Raw genomic sequence first — 17,403 nt, forward strand, 5'->3', positions numbered from 1 at the left:
GTCATCGTCATCGTTTAATACTTTTCTGAAAATAAATAGATACTTAATCCAACTTTAATATTCCATTATGTACGTTCTGTTCTCTGTGAGACGATGTCTGTTTCAGCCGAAGCTAAGAAAAATGTCTTCAGACGACACAGTAAATTACATGTTTTGTTTTGTGTGACTTTTTATCTCTTTCATCACAGCCCCCTAAGAATTGAATCAAACATGAAAAAATGAGAATTCAGTCTGGTGATGAATGTTTTTTATTCCTCCAACAGAACAGATGGGTGTGAGCTAAAACAGCAGAAGGACGAATGGACAGGAAGAGCACATTGATGGCTGACGACTCACTTTGTGGTGTAGAAATGTCGGACGAGGTGTGGGAGAACAACAGCTTGGCTAGTCCATCACCTCAACTCCCACTGCTCCTCCTCCTGCTCAATGACAGTGATTTGAATGAACCCCTGTTGAACTACACCAACTCCACTGTCCTGGATGTTTCCTCAGGTCCCAGCATGGCTGGAGTCCTCATCCCGCTCATTTACATCATCGTCTGCATCATCGGCCTCGGTGGGAACACACTGGTCATTCACATCGTGCTGCATTATTCAAAAATTGAGTCAGTGACCAACATCTACATCCTGAACTTGGCAATCGCTGATGAACTCTTCATGTTCGGCCTGCCCTTCCTGGCTGTCCAGAACACCTTACACTCGTGGCCGTTTGGCTCCTTTATGTGCCGACTCGTCATGACCGTTGACTCCATTAACCAGTTCACCAGTATCTTCTGCCTGACTGTGATGAGCATCGACCGCTACCTGGCTGTGGTCCACCCCATCCGCTCCTCAAAGTGGAGGCGCCCTCAGGTGGCCAAAGTGGTGAATGGCACAGTGTGGGTGCTATCCTTTCTGGTTGTTCTACCAGTGGTGGTCTTTGCCAACATTCAGAAGACAGGAGGAACCTGTAACATCACCTGGCCTCAGCCTGCTGAGATCTGGAGTGCTGCTTTCATCATTTACACTTCCACTGTTGGATTCTTCTGCCCTCTGCTCATCATCTGCCTCTGCTACCTACTCATCGTCTTCAAAATCCGCAGCTCAGGTAAAAAAGTCCATGCCACCTCCACTAAGAGGAGGAAGTCTGAACGAAAGGTGACTTGGATGGTTGTGATTGTTGTGGCGGTCTTCGTTTTCTGTTGGTTGCCCTTTTACGCCCTGAACATCATCAACTTGCTGGTTTCCCTCCCCTCAGAGCATCAGGGACTTTACTACTTTGTGGTGGTTCTTGGGTACGCCAACAGCTGTGCCAATCCCATCGTCTACGGTTTCCTGTCTGACAACTTTAAGAGGGGTTTCCGTAAAGTGCTATGCCGCTCCACGAGACGGGTGGAGAACCATGAGCCTGTGGAGCACAACCTGCAGCAGGAGGAGGGCCGGAGGGCACTGATGCCCAGGGAAAGCCTGAGGAGAGCCATCCGAGATGAGGATGATGATGATGAGGAAGATGTGTCAGAAATGACTGAGATCTACAGGATCACAGAGAATGGAAATGCAAGTTCCCAGCTGCCGTTCACAGATAAGGCACCACCAGCTGGAGCAACAGAGGTGTCATCACCAGACAGGAATGGTAGCGACTCCAGAGGGAAGGATCCCATCAATGGGTCCACACTAACGGTCCCCCTACTGCTCAACGGAGCCAAGAATGGGAGCATTAAAACTCTCCCAGAGGAAACTGCAGAACAGAGTACCTCACTGGAAATAAGTTACTTATAGTGAAAAATACTGAGGTGCAACTACTCCTCTGACATCCAGAGCCTCCTACTGAACTACTGCAACCACTACACTGGTTTCAGTCTGGACCACCAATGGGTTTCGGCCCAATAGTATATCAATGATCCAGTCACATTTTGGTGATTTCATAGACTTTCCTGTATTTGACTAGATTTGCAGGGATATGACATCAGCGAGTCTACTGCTGTCAGTTTTGTCCTAAGCTAAGCTAATATTTAAGTTTTAGAAGTGAAACTGATGTTCTGGTTACAGGTGGAGCCCGCACTAGTGTCTACAAACTAAACACCAGCAGGCCCTTTAGAAAACTGGTGTCGGTTTCATGTATCAGTTTCCTAGAATGTGTGATTATTTATAATCTATATATACTGGATGTGATAATGTGAAACTGGTTGTTGCCTTGTTTTAGGTTGGTCACATGTTGGTGTTTCTTTATATCCCATAATAGTCTCCCAGTGAGCAATAGCTGTGATTTTAAGTGTTTAAATACAGAGAGCTCAAGTGTGGTTCCTGCAGTGGTTTATGATAAATGACCCGCACTTGTGTAGCGCCTCTCAGAGTAAGGACTCCAAAGCGCTTTACACTACAGTGCATCATTCATCCATTCACACACACATTCACACACTGGTGGTGATGAGCTACAATGTAGCCACAGCTGCCCTGGGGCGCACTGACGGAGACGAGGCTGCCGAGCACAGGTGCCACCGGTGACTCCGACCACCACCAGCAGGCAGGGTGGGTTAAGTGTCTTGCCCAAGGACACAACAGCAGAATTCTCTGTCCGGAGCCGGGATCGAACCTGCAACCTTCCGATTACTGGACAACCCGCTCAACCTGTTGAGCTACTGCTGCCTGTCATAAATGATGCTTACTTGTTGTTTTTGTTTTGTTTTTACTGAAAAACAGATCACCTTCGATTTTGTGGTTTAAGGTACAACTCCCCATTCGATTTTTAGGTCCAGTTCACACGGCAAGATATTTTGTCGATTTTTGATTAAAGTCTCCACAGCTGACTGCCTTAAGGACACGCCAAACTATCGTAACAATAGAGAGCTGCACGCTCCTCATCCGCCATGTTTGCTTTCAAGTCAAGTTTATTCTTGACACGTGTTGCTATACTTCCCGTCTGAGAGTAGCCTGGCCTGCCAGACTCCAGATCTCTCACAAACCACTGGTCATGCAGCTACGAACCACAACGTCAGCTCTAAATCATCAAGGCAGCATCTCCAAGCCACCAACCCGCCTCAGAGCCCAGAACACAACCTGCTTCAGCTCGCAGAACCATCACTTTAGCTACTGAAAATTATTTTCTGGCCATGTTGTTTATTAGTGAGCAGCTGAGTTTTAGTCAGTTTGAGTAGAAATGTATGGATGCATGGTAGCACTGTTGCCTAGCAGCAAGGTTGCAGGTTAGATTCCCTGCAGTGGCCTTTCCGTTTGGACTTAGGTTGTTTTCCACAAACATGTGTGGGTTTCATGTTACCTTGACCCTGGTGAAGAATAAATTGTTTAGAAGATGAATGGGTGAGTAGAAGTGGACTCAGAGGACTCCTTTAAAAAGCAGCTGAAAACTAGTTCAGGCTGGCTTTTGCATGACCTTCATCTACCAATTCCACCTTTCCATTATTTACCTCTTTCTTATTCTTTTTCCCTTTCTTTACATTTTTAATCACAATTTTTTTGTTTCTCTCATTTTTATATTTTTGATCATTTTTTCAAATCCTTTTTTATTTTTTTTTATTTTGTTCTTGTGAAGCGCCTTGTGATTTTAACCTTGAGAGGCGCCATATAAAAGAATGTATTTTTCCTTTTAGAACTGTGCGTGAGCATAAACACACACACACACACACACACAAACTCTGACTGGTGCTTAGGAGAACTCAGCTAGAAGATCAGCTGGTGTCATTTAACTTTCACCCACCAGCAACAACTTAAGTCCCATTAATGTTTAATGGGAAACTTTTGCTCATTTACTCTGATGGTCTTTTTATTTATCATTCAGGTTTTTTGGGTTAGGGTTAGGTAATCTTTGAGCAAGCTACTGTCAGCTCCGAGCCTAACCAGGTGGTGTTCTGTAGGTTTTAATAGCTCTACAGTAATTTCTATCAGTGTGTTCTGAACACAACGAGGCTTTAAACTCATCGTAGCACTAATACAAATTGAGTGGGAGTCATTACTGCTCTGGGTTGTCAGAAATAAACCTCCGCTGTAGCTGAAGTGTTGATTTGAGAGGAGAAATCCATTCCCAGTGGAATCCATTTTCGTCCAAGCGGAGCTGCAGTAAAGTCACATTTCCCTGGCAGACTGTCGGGAATCATTCAAACCATCAGGGAAAATGTAGATGCTGTAATCTAGGAAGTCAGTTCTGTTTCTTTCAACAGGTTCGGTGGTCATGCCCTAAACTGTCACATTGAGAGGATGGTTTGGACCCAAAATGCAGTAACCCAGGATGACACAAGGCAGAAGTGGATATGAAGTAAAAATCCTTTTATTTTAGGAGGCTGGGCATAAATCCAAAGGCAAACGCTGGCAAAAAAAAAAAAGGCAAAACAGAAGCTCTTTCATGAGCAAGATCAGGAGAACACACGAGACAGACAACACAACACTGACAACGACCATGGACCGACAAGACACAGAGACAAGACAGGGCTTAAATACACTGGGGCATAATGGGAGGCAGATGAGCTGCAGGTGTGTGGAGTGTGGGGGGAGGACCAGGTGAAAGCAATGACTAATCAGGGAAGAAACTAACATGACCTAAGAGTGAACCTAAAAACAGAAAAGCAACCATATAACTAAAATTCTAAAGGGAAGGAGAAATACAAAAACCGGTGGGACAAAACATATTAAAGAGACTAATAAAAATGAAAAGCTGAAACTATAAACACTGCAGAGGGATGACTGGCTGCAGAGGGGTGACTGGAGAAGACTAAAGGAACACAGGAGACACATAAATGAGATGCAGACAAAGGACACATGAGGGCGATATGAAACTCAAAAGGAGAACCTGGAGTGGGAACTGGAGGGGCTGGGGAACAAAGGGACACAGAACATGACATAAACTTTCACTGTTTCTTGTTAAGCTCTCTGTGGAATAAAGAAGTTTTTGTGAATTAGGTGATGTTTTGTTATTTTCAGCCCAAACTAGAATTACTGAACCAACTTTTATGTTTATGTCCAACCAGCTAACATGTCACATAACGAGTTATAATACGATTTAATTGTGTCAGAGATTTGTGAAAAAATGAAATCTCTGATAAACTAGTCAGTAGCATTAACCTGCCGCCTCATCCAGGCTCTTTTTTTTTTATCATCTCTACAAAACTACGAGCACGTCAGTCTGATCGACTCTAGACTGGCGGCTGAATCAATATCTGCTTCAAACTTCGGAAACGTTTACTTTTTCTATCCATTCTCTATTTAAATGAAACAATTCACCTACAGAAACATTCGATCGGTCACGGCCATTTTCAGACATACAATAAAAACAAGCCATCCCAGATCGGAGAGACGCTCTGCTGTCAGCAAGAACCCCTGAAACACGATGGAGGACATGTTTGTTCTGACTCAGCCCAGATGATGATGCAACATGAAGCAGGAAGAATGTCAGGTTTCAAATTCAAATTTTATTTGTCACATACACAGTCATACACAGTACGAAATGCAGTGAAATGCCTTACACAACTGCTCGTGGCCTAAGAGTTGAAAATGAAAAAACTGTACACCACAAATTAAAATGAAGGGTAAATTTAACTGGGAAAGAGTAAGGTAAAATATATCTGAATTAAAGTTGAATAATAGAATAGCTTTACAACAAAATACACAAAACAATACAAATTAGAATAAAGGGTAAATTTAGCTGGGAAGGAATAAGATAAAATGTATATAAGTTGAAGTTGAGAATAAAGTAACTGTACAACAAAATACACAGTATGTACATGTATAAGCATGTATGAAGAAATAAAAATATCTGTACAAAACAGCGGCTGAACAAGTATTAAATGGAAATGAAAAAAAAAATATATATATATATATATATATATATATATATATATATATATATATATATATATATATATATAATGTCCAAAGTTGTGCAAACCACATTTTAGTGACTTTGTAGTACAACTGTGCTTAAGCAAAGTCCAGACTGTTCGGTATGTGTGAGAACCATATGTGTGTGCACTTACTATGTGGTGGTGTGATTTAAAGATCGTATCGCCTGCGGGAAGAAACTCCTCCTCAGCCTCTCTGTGTTGGTCTTCAGGGAGCGGAATCGCTTTCCTGACCTCATCAGAGAGAACAGTCTGTTATTTGGATGGCTGAGGTCCTTCACGATCTTCCTGGCCTTGGTCCAGCACCGCCTGCTGTAGATCGAGTGCAGGTCAGGGAGCTCGGAGCGGATGGTGCGCTCAGCTGATCGTACAACCCTCTGTAGAGCTCGTCTGTCCTGCATGGTGCTGTTCCCGAACCAGGTTTGATGTTCCCCGTCAGGATGCTCTCTATGGTGCACGAGTAAAAGTTCCTGAGCACCCTGGGGGGCAGTCGGAAGTCTCTCAGGCGTCTGAGGTAGTAGAGATGCTGCCGGGCCTTTTTCACCACGGTGTTGATGTGACAGGACCATGACAGGTCCTGCCTGATGTGAACACCGGGTATTTGAAGCTGCTCACTCTCTCCACTGGGCACTCGTTGATGACGGGGATCTGGTAGTTCCTCTCCTGCTTTGTACTGAAGTCCACTATCAACTCCTTCGTTTTGCTGACGTTTAGAAGGAGGTTGTTCCTCTTGCACCAGGTCTCCAGATTCCTGACCTCCTTTAAGTAGGCCACCTCGTTGTTGTCAGAGATCAGGACCACCACGACGGTATCGCCAGCAAACTTAATGACGGTGGTGGAGCTGGTACTGGCCACACAGTCGTGTGTGTACAAAGAGTACAGCAGGGGGCATAGAACACACCCCTGGGGGGCTCCAGTGCTGAGAGTGGTGGGGGCTGAGACATGTCCGCCCATCCTTACTGCCTGTGGTCTGCCAGTTAAGAAGTTGGAGATCCACTGGCACATAGATGAGCTCAGTCCCAGGTGCTCCAGTTTGGTGGTGAGTGTGGAGGGAATTATGGTTTTAAATGCAGAGCTGTAGTCGATGAAGAGCATTTTAAAATAATTCCCCCTTCTAGTGTCCAAGTGAGTGAGTGATGTGTGGAGGAGATGACAGATGGCATCGTCTGTAGAACGATTTGGACGGTAAGCGAACTGTAGTGGGTCCAGTGTGTGTGGTGAAGAAATGATGAAGTCTCTGACCAGGCGTTCGAAGCACTTCATCACTACTGAGGTGAGGGCTACGGGGCGATAGCATCGTTGGAGTCCTTAGCTGCAGCCTCGAAGCGAGCATAGAAAGTGTTCAGCTCGTCTGCCAGAGTCGCGTCCGCATTCGTCATACCGGTTGTTGGTGCTTTATAATCCGTTATTGTCCTCAGTCCCCGCCACAGGCTCCTAGAGTCACTCTGTTGGAGTTGTGACTCTAGTTTCCTCCTGTAGCGCTGCTTCGCCTCTTTTACCACCTTCTGCACGTCATATGACGCGGCTTTGTACGGGTTCATGTCCCCCGTCGCGAGTCCTGTGTTATAGGCAGCGGTGCGGGATCTCAGAGCTTCGCGAATGGTTTTATCCACCCACGGCTTCTGGTTGGGAAACGTAGTGATAGTCCTTGTCTCCACGGTATCATCTGCTAGTTTCCCGATGAATCCCACAACCGCTTCCGTAAACACGTTGACGTCATCGGAGCTGTTTCTGAACATGTCCCAGTCTGCGTCGTTGAGTGCGTCCTGTAATGCAGCCACCGATTGGTCCGTCCAGCGCGCGACCTTCCTCTGAACCAGAACTTCCTGTTTCAGCCTTGTTTGTATTTTGGCATGAGGAAGATGGCGGCATGATCGGATTTGCCAAACGGAGGGCGAGATTGTGCCTTGTAGCCATTGTTGACCGTAGTGTAGCAGTGGTCCAGTGTCCTTTCACCTCTGGTGGGGCAGGTGATAGGTTGATGAAAGTTTGGCGCTGCGCGTTTGAGGTTGGCACCATTGAAGTCCCCCGTCACAATAAGCACGGCATCCCGGTGTTGTATCTGGTGCTGGGTGAGAGCCTCATGCAGCTCGCATAAGGCAGAGTCTGTGTCCGCTTGTGGTGGTATATAAACGGCACTTATAATGACCGATGTAAACTCTCGAGGTAGATAAAAAGGACGACACATGATGGACAGTTGTTCCAGATTTGGTGTGCAGGAGCGTGTCAAAGGAACAACGTTCGCACTGTTGCACCAATTGTTGTTCACCATTAAACACACGCCACCTCCCCTTGACTTCCCCGAGTCCCGTGTCCTGTCCATGCGGTGAACCGAGAAGAACTCGACCGGCTGGATGGCGTAGTCCGGCACCGCTGGGGTCAGCCATGTCTCAATGAAGCAGAGGAGATTGCAGTCCCGGATGTCTCTCTGGAACTTTATCCTGGCCCTGAAGTCATCAAGCTTGTTCTCCAGTGACTGGACGTTGGCGAGCAGGATGCTAGGCAGAGGTGCGCGGGGTGCATGGGCTCTCAGCCTGTTCCTGACGCCGGCACGTTTCCCTCGAGGCCGCCGCTTCACGTCGCGTCTGTTGTTCTCCCTCAAGATCTCACTCGGCCAGCTCAGATCCGGAGTTAAGAACCCCGAACTGTGAGTACATTGTACACCAATAGAAACAAGAGTGGCACTGTCATACCTAATGTACCCAATGGTGATTAATTTAATGATTTAAGAACTCTAAAACAAACTTTGAAAAAACCAAAACAAACGAAGAGGTGGTCGGAGCAATCGTGACGGCAGCCGACCTCATGGTGCCATCTAGGATTAAACCTGATGCTGTTTCTGACTGACACACCGAACCAGTGGGCTGACGGGACATGTATCTAGGAACAACGAAACACGCATAAAGACGGCAGCAGCATCAATCACGTCAGCTCCGACACTTCGTATCACTGCATCAAAGACACAACAGTTTACTCTGGTCTGACAGCTGGTGGGTGAGCAGCATCGTGATCAGATTCAATCACAAAGCAGATGTGTGTCTCTGATTTAGATTCCTGAAGTGGTTTCATCTGAACTGGTGAGTGAAACTTTTTACCCAATGATCAGTACGTCAGACTGACAGGAGGAACATTAAGGCTCTATCCTCCCAACAGTGTGAGAAATAAACACAAGAGCCTATGGAGGAAACGTGTGTGTGTGTGCGTGTGCGTGTGTGCACACATGCACATTCACATCCTGGTGATGATGAGCTACTATGTGTCATGTTCTGAGGCAAGAGTCTAACCCAGGACATGCAGAATCAGAGTCAGAGTCGGGTTGTATGAAAAAATAATATTTATTGAAAACGATGAACTAAGGGCGCACTGGAAAACCAGCGGGTGCAAAAACGGGAAGCAGCGTCTAGAGGGGAGAGTAACAGAGGTGAGTATGGGAGTAGTAGTATGGCAGGGGAATTGCTGACGGAGGGACCATCGACATTAATATTATGGACATCTACTTTCCATAGACTCCAATATCACTTTTTTGAGCCCAAATGGGAGGTGGCCACCACCGCCATTTTGACCGTGTCACAGGTTCCGTCAAGCCCAGACAATTCCAAAAAAGGGAAGAGAGGTGGAGCTGAGGGTGGGGCTGTAAGGCTGGGATCGACTGACGACACCCGGTCAAACTAGCTACAAGCTAACCTGAACCTATCCCAAAGCTAATGCGGAGGTGGGAGCTAAGCTAACGGAGGTAGCAACCTAGCTACAACCGGAGTTTACTGTGCACAACACCAGAGCTTCTGAGTCAGAGATACGCCGGGCTGACACAGAGGTCTCCGAGACCAGGTCTCGGAGACCTCCACAAGCCGGCAGCCGCACAGCACACAGAAGCCGCGATCAGACAGATATGCCGAGCTGCTGGGAGAACCAGCCGTCAGCCCGCCGTAGCAAACAGAAGCCGCGATCAGACAGAGATGTGCCGCGCTGCGGAGAGAAGTGGCGTATTTTGGCGGTTCTGGCTTGCCATAAGAACCAGCCGTCAGCCCGCCGCAGTACACAGAAGCCTCGATCAGACAGATGCGCCGAGCTGCTGGGAGAACCAGCCATCAGCCCGCGCAGCTAACAGGAGCCGCGATCAGACAGAGATGGACCGGGCTGTGGGGAGAAACAGCCGGCATTCCGGGTGGAAAACATCGGTCTCCCGAGAGCTCCACAAGCCGATAGTGGGAACCCAGCCCCACCAACATGTTATATTTCAACCCATTTTCTAAAGTGCAGCATTATGTTAAATGCACTGGGTTTTACCCTATTACATTTAAATTTCATGGTTAAACAGTACATGTTAAAATCTAAGCTCAGCTCGGTAGTGACCTAAAATACATAAATATAATTTTACTTACCGAAAAAAAATGAAGTGGAGACTCCTTGGACGCTCTATTAGTGCAATTAATGCCACAGAAAGTCATTTTGTCCAACAATTGCACAAAAAATATCCAAAAAGCGTAAAACGAGGGTACAACTAATGGTCTAAGTTGAGATTACAAATCGCGGAACAGTTTCCAGGCCAGACCGAGGCTCTACTGAGGCCTTTCCACGGAGCTAGCTCTGTGGTCACGTGGGTCTGATGCTCATTAATTATACAGAATTTTAGGCTTTTAATACACTTAAACAGAAGAGTGAGAAAAAAATTCACCCCCCTCAGAGTTGTCATGAGTGTAAACTAGATCATTTGAACAAAAAACATGTTCTGGTACCAGGCTGTAAACATGTTTATTTCTGCTGTGAAAATGGTATTTTTAACATGGGAGTCAATGAGGATTTGCTCGCTTCTGATACCAGCCCCTAGTGGATGAGGGTGGAACTGCAATTTCTTACTTCCGGGTTTGACTCAATTTTAAAGCCGCATTGTGGGGGCCTGGATGGGACTTATGGCTTAGAAAGACGAGACGTGTGTGGGAGGGGTGAGCTGGGGTAAGTCCAGGGAATGATTGTAGAGCGGTAGAGGTGAATGGTGAAATGGGATCCGGACCGGTGTGGTTCTGGAGAGGGAGCGAGAGGTGGAGGAGATTGGGTTGGCACTTGGAGGAGGGTGAACGAGGAGGCGAACCAGAGAATAATCCAAAACGGTGTCGGGGACAAATCCTGATGATAATCCACACCTGAGGTGAGTAAAATCCAAAAATAGTATTAATCCAAGTCACGAGAGAAAACCCACAAGAGAACTAGAGCAAGAAATAAGCGAGGGCTAGAGACTACCAGTCAGTAGTTAATCATCCGGCGTCGAGTCATGTCCACCTTCCTCCTTATAAAACGGCCCGCTGATCAGCTGATTAGAAACAGCTGTTGCTCCCTCTCCTGAAACCAAGCACGCAGAGATGGTGAGACGATGAGACGAATACTAACCGCGGCTCATGACACAATGCAGCCACAGCTGCCCTGAGGCGCAGTGACAGAAGCAAGCCTGGTGAGCACAGGCACAAACAATGTCGGACTCCGTAATTTTCTCTGGCACCCTGCCTGATCGGACCAGTGACGACATGTTTAGCCGCATGCTGTCTTACAACCGCTGGCTGTCTAGGTGGTGTCCTGAAAACAACGTGGGCTACATTGAAAATTGGAAAACTTTTTGGGGAAAACCTGGTCTGATGCGGAGAGACGGCATCCATCCCTCTTTGGATAGAGCAGCTCTTCTTTCTAGGAATATGGCCAGTTTTATTAGTCCTCCATGACAACCCAGGGTCCAAACCAGGAAGCAGAGTCGTAGTTTAACCCACCCCTCTGCAGCTTCTGTACTGTTACCCACCCACTACCCCATAGAGACAGTGTCCTGCCCACGGCCAAAACCACACAGATTAAATATCAGGCTTAATAAAGCAAATCATGGAAATCTCATAAATATTAGAACAAACTCAACTGAGAGGAAAACTAGAAAAATTAAATGTGGGTTGAACATTAGATCCATTTTTTCTAAGACTTTGTTAGTTAATGACTTGATTTGTGATAATCAGATCTCTTTGCTCTCTCTCACAGAATCCTGGCTGCAGCAAGAGGACTACGTTAGCTTAAACGAGTCGACTAATTCAAATTATTTAAATCATCATATTGCTCAAAGTACAGGGCGAGGAGGAGGAGTAGCAACCATTTTTCATTCAGACATATTAATCAATCCCTTACAGATTAATAGTTACAGTTCGTTCGAACATCTTATTCTTAGTTTTCCTAATCCAGATTGCAAAACTGTAAAACCACTCTTGTTTGTAGTTTTATATCGTCCACCAGGCCCTTACTCTGAGTTTTTGGATCAGATCTCTGATTTTTTATCTGATTTGGTGCTAAATACTGATAAGGTCATTGTAGTGGGCGATTTTAATATTCATGTGGACATTGAAAATGATAGCCTCAATGTAGCCTTTAGTAATATCTTAGACTCATTTGGTTTTACTCAAAGAATACATAGCTCCACCCACTCCTGCCATCATACATTGGACCTTGTGCTGACTTATGGCATAGAGTGTGAGGAAATAACAATCTTTCCACATAACCCAGTCCTCTCGGACCACTTTCTGATAACCTTTGAGTTTTTTATAACTGAGTTCTCGAGACATGAAAGTAAATTTCACTATAGTCGATCTCTATCTGACAACGCAGTTGCATCTTTTAAATCAACTGTTCCATCTTTACTGTCCTCAGCGTCTCAGAGGAACGTAGCAGAGGGCAATATTTTCTGTTCTAGCCCCTCACAAATTGATGTCTTAGTTCATCATGTTAATTCTTCTTTACGTGTGGCATTAGATGATGTTGCCCCTTTAAAAAAGAAGGTAATTAGGGACAGGAAGTTGGCTCCCTGGTTTAATTCTCATTTACGAGCCTTAAAACAAAACTCTAGGAAATTGGAGAGAACATGGCGCTCTACGCACCATGAGAAGGCCTACCTATCCTGGAAAAATAGTCTTGTGCTTTATAAAAATAAGCTTCTACAAACTAGAACTGCTTATTTCTCAGCATTAATTGAGGAGAATAAGAATAATCCTAAATTTCTTTTCAGTACAATTGCCAAACTTACACAGAATCATAGCTCTGAGCCATCTATTCCCTTAGCCCTCAGCAGGAATGACTTTAAGGGATTTTTCACAAGTAAAAATTAATTCTATTAGAAACAAAATCTTTAGCATCCTCCCTAATGCGATTTCTTCTTCCTCAGTAAGTGAGGCAGCATCAGAGGTAACTGTAGAACCTCATCTGTGCTTGAACCGTTTTGATCCAGCTGAGCTTTCAGAGTTATCAAAAATATTAGCTTCATCTAAACCTTCCACTTGCATTTTGGATCCAATCCCAACCAAATTATTTAAAGATGCATTTCCTTTGGTTACTGCCCCCATTCTAGATATAATCAATCTATCCTTAGTAAATGGGTATGTACCACAAGATTTTAAGGTTGCTGTAATCAAACCTTCACTTAAGAAGCCTTCTCTGGATCCAGATGACCCAATGAATTATAGACCAATATCTAACCTTCCATTTTTATCCAAAGTCCTGGAGAAAATAGTGGCCATCCAAGTATGTGAGCATTTAAACACTAATGCTCTGTTTGAGGAATTTCAGTCTGGTTTTAGAGTATCACAGCACTGAAACTGCATTAGTGAGAGTTACAAATGATATTCTCATGGCCTCAGATAAGAATCTTGTGTCTGTTCTAGTCTTGTTAGATCTCAGTGCTGCCTTTGACACAGTTGATCACAATGTTCTTTTAGAAAGACTTGAACATGTTGTAGGGATCAAAGGAACAGCGTTAGGCTGGTTTAAATCCTACCTGTCTGACAGATTTCATTTTATAAATGTACATGACAAATCGTCTTCATACTCCAGGGTTACTTGTGGAGTACCACAGGGTTCAGTGCTTGGACCAATTCTTTTTACTATATATATGCTCCCAGTTGGTAAAATAATTTGACAGCATGGGATAAACTTCCACTGTTATGCTGACGATACTCAGTTATATTTATCCATTAACCCTGATGAACCTAATCGGTTGGTTAGATTACAGGCTTGTCTTGAGGACATAAAACATTGGATGACTCTAAACTTTTTGCTTTTAAATCAAGACAAGACGGAAGTTCTCATCTTTGGACCAGAAATCCAGAAAAGGAAATTGCTTAGCCAATCACCTGACTTGAATGGCATTACATTAATCTTCGAGAACAAAGTAAGGAACCTTGGTGTTATCTTTGACCAGGACATGTCATTCAAATCCCCGGTTAATCAGGTTTGTAGGATTTCCTTTTTCCACCTTCGGAATATTGCTAAGATTAGAAGCATCCTTTCCAGGAGTGATGCTGAAAAACTAGTTCATGCATTTATTACATCAAGACTGGATTACTGTAATTCATTACTCTCAGGAAGTCCACAGAATGTAGTTAAAAGTCTTCAGCTTGTCCAAAATGCTGCAGCTAGAGTTCTGATGAGAATTAAAAAGAGAGAGCATATCTCTCCTGTCTTAGCTTCCCTACATTGGCTACCTGTTAAATTCAGAATAGATTTTAAGATCGTCCTTCTCACATATGAAGCTCTTAATAATCAAGCTCCATCATACATTAGGAATCTGATTGTTCCATATGTTCCTAACCGAGCACTTCACTCTCAGACTGCAGGTCTACTGGTGGTTCCCAGAATATCTAAAAATAGGATGGGAGGCAGATCTTTTAGTTATCAGGCTCCTCTCCTGTGGAACCAGCTCCCAGCTTTAGTCCGTGAGGCAGACACCTTGACTACTTTTAAGAATAGGCTCAAAACATTTTTATTTGATAGGGCCTATGGTTAAAATCTGATCTTAGCCTGGATCTGGACCAGTGGGGGAGTAGAGGGAGGTGGAGTGTACAGTCGGTAAAGACGGCTTTCCCTTGCCCTGACTCCAGCATGCTTCCATCTAAATAGGATAGATTATCCAGAGTTATGTAGTTATGCTGCTATAGGCTTAGACTGCTGGAGGATACACTGACCACTTTTCACATTCTACTGCTTTCTTCTACAATCTGCTCTTTAACTGTATTATTTTCTGTAATTTCAGCTGTTAACTTTATTTTCTCTCTAAGTGTTTTTCTCCCCAGAAGAAGCTACAATGATGTTCTGCTGAGCTGTGGTGGCCTCATGGAAGGGGGCCATCGACTAGCACACTGCTGCTAACCACTAAAACACATATGTCAGACTCAAGGCCCGCGGGCCAGATGCGGCCCGTGGAGCATTTTTATGTGGCCCGCGAGATAAATATCAAAAATATATTAAAACTGGCCCGCTGGCCGATTTTACCGCAAGGACTTCAACTCCCATGATGCTTTGCGGCATCAGCGCGGAGCCGACGAAGCCCCCTCCTTTGTGTTTTTTCAGCGCCTGCTGCCGGTCTCTGCAGCTCCGCTGTCTCGGACAAACTACACTCCTCTCACTCAGCGCCGAGTTCACTCAGCTATTTTCTGACGTTGAAGCCCAGAAACGGAGATTCTAGCCGCTCAGTAATGTGTTCACGACTGAAAGAAAAAGTGTTCCAACTAACGTCCAGACAGAGCTGATATAACTCCAGCGAGCAGCGACACGCTCAAACCAGCACGACTCTGTGGTTGTGTTTCCTCCCGACACACAACAACGTGGTCAAGCTGCTCAGACATGTTCATCAGCACAAACCTATGTGAGCACCTGTTGACATCTAATGTTGTCATTATTATGATGAAGATGAACAAAACAACAGGAGTCTCCTCCTCAGCTCAGATCAACCCCATGATGCAGGTATCTGGCTGGAACAGGTGAGCATCAAAGTAAACCAGTGGAGCAAACTGAGCTTTAAATATGTTGGTTTTATGCTCTTTTTCTGCTCCAAAACATGAAAGTTAACAGGTGAGATGTTGCATTTTCATTTAAGATAAAATGATATTTTTATTTTGTTGTTGGCCCGTGAGAAAAGATTTAACCTACAGTAAACAGGAAGTGGAAAGGCTGCAGATAGATGAATAGAATAGAAAATCCCTTTATTGTTCCTCAGTGGGGAAAGCTAGATGTCACAGCAGCGATGACACGTATTACAGGAGAAAAAAAGGAGAATAAAAAATAAGAAAAATGAATAAACAAGAAAACATAAATCCTGAATAGATTTTAAAAATGCTGATTAGACCACAAGTAATGAATACCACTGATGCCTTTTATTTAAAACTGACTTGCTCGTGTGTCATTTGGTTATTCCACATTCAGTGTTAATGCAGAAATATGTTTGTTTCCAAATTTAAAGGTTCAAAATTGCATATATGTTGATAAAGAAAATGTGCAAATTTGCCGTCACTTTTTCAAAAATATTAAGTTTGGCCCTCGACTCCGTCCCAGAGTTTCATTTCGGCCCCGTGTGAGTTTGAGTTTGACACCCCTGCACTAAAACATTCTCCTTCTCCTGATAATAATTTTTTGCTTTCCTTGACGTTGGATGTGCTACTGCTAGTTTATCCGTTTAATTAGAGATCCACTAGGATAAATACAATAAAGTTTATCTCTCACCAAATAGAATATTTACTAAGAAATCACGGTGTAACCATGGACACATTGCTGTGTGTGTGTGTGTGTGCGCGTGCGTGCGTGCGTGCGTGCGTGCGTGCGTGCGTGCGTGCGTGCGTGTGTGTGTGTGTGTGTGTGTGTGTGTGTGTGTGTGTGTGTGTGTGTGTGTGTGTGTGTGTGTGTCTGCTCTGTCTTCTCGATCCCCAGTGAGTCGTGGAGGATGGCTGCTTATACTGAGCCAGGATTCTCTGGAGCTTTCTTCCTGTTAAAAGGGAGTTTTCCTCTCCACTGTCGCTGCATGCTTGCTTAGTATGAGGATTGCTGTAAAGTCACTGACACTAGTCAGTGACTCGATGCAATTTGCTGGGTTCCTTATATAGGAAACATTATTTCTGACATGCTTAATGAACTGACCTGAATTGGAATGTTTATTATGTGAAGTGCCTTGAGACGACTCTTGTCGTGATTTGGCACTTTATAAATAATTATAAAACAAGACTAACTAATGTCTGCAAAGTCACTATCAACACTTCTGTAATGTAAGTCTGACGAAGTTTGGGGGAAATCGTAGAACTTAGAGAAGTAAACAACCCTCTCTCTAAAGGAAAGTGAATGGATTAAATACAGGAACAGTTCAAACTTAATTCAATGAAGCAAAGTGCCTTAAGTGTGGTTGAGCTGTTTTAATTACTTATTAGTGGTTGGAAGAGTATAACAAGTTTGCTAATCTACAATTTAGTTATGGGCATACACAAACCGTTAAGCTTTGTTTTGTTCGGAAAACCATAAAGAAAAAAGTCATGGAGTGTGAATGTAACATCGATTTAGTTGTCTTTTCTTCCCTCTAGTGCTCACTTTGTGTACTACAATACATTGGTTGACAGGAAATAAGAAAATATGAAGAACATTTCAATAGTTAATAGTCAGTGTTGGACAAGTTACTTCAAAACTGTAATGCATTATTTATTACTTGTTACCCTCATTTTAAAGTAATTCATTACATTACAATATTACTGACTTTAAAATGTAAGGCATTACACTACTTTTGCATTACTTTAAGTTACTTT

At 44.2% G+C, this 17,403-nt stretch overlaps 1 protein-coding gene across 2 annotated transcripts in view; it reads left to right on the forward strand.

The window, feature by feature from the left end:
• sstr3 (somatostatin receptor 3) overlaps positions 1-4,370 on the forward strand; it is a 73,295-nt gene extending 68,925 nt beyond the window's left edge. For both annotated transcript variants that reach the window (XM_070551530.1, XM_070551531.1), the window contains exon 2: positions 264-4,370. In XM_070551530.1, the coding sequence (XP_070407631.1) occupies positions 300-1,757 (1,458 nt within the window). In that variant the 5' untranslated portion in view covers positions 264-299 and the 3' untranslated portion in view covers positions 1,758-4,370. The remainder of the gene's footprint in view (positions 1-263) is intronic.
• Positions 4,371-17,403: the final 13,033 nt, after the last annotated feature.

Source organism: Nothobranchius furzeri, chromosome 5 (assembly GCF_043380555.1).
Source record: "Nothobranchius furzeri strain GRZ-AD chromosome 5, NfurGRZ-RIMD1, whole genome shotgun sequence".
In the NCBI taxonomy this organism is placed as follows: domain Eukaryota; kingdom Metazoa; phylum Chordata; class Actinopteri; order Cyprinodontiformes; family Nothobranchiidae; genus Nothobranchius; species Nothobranchius furzeri.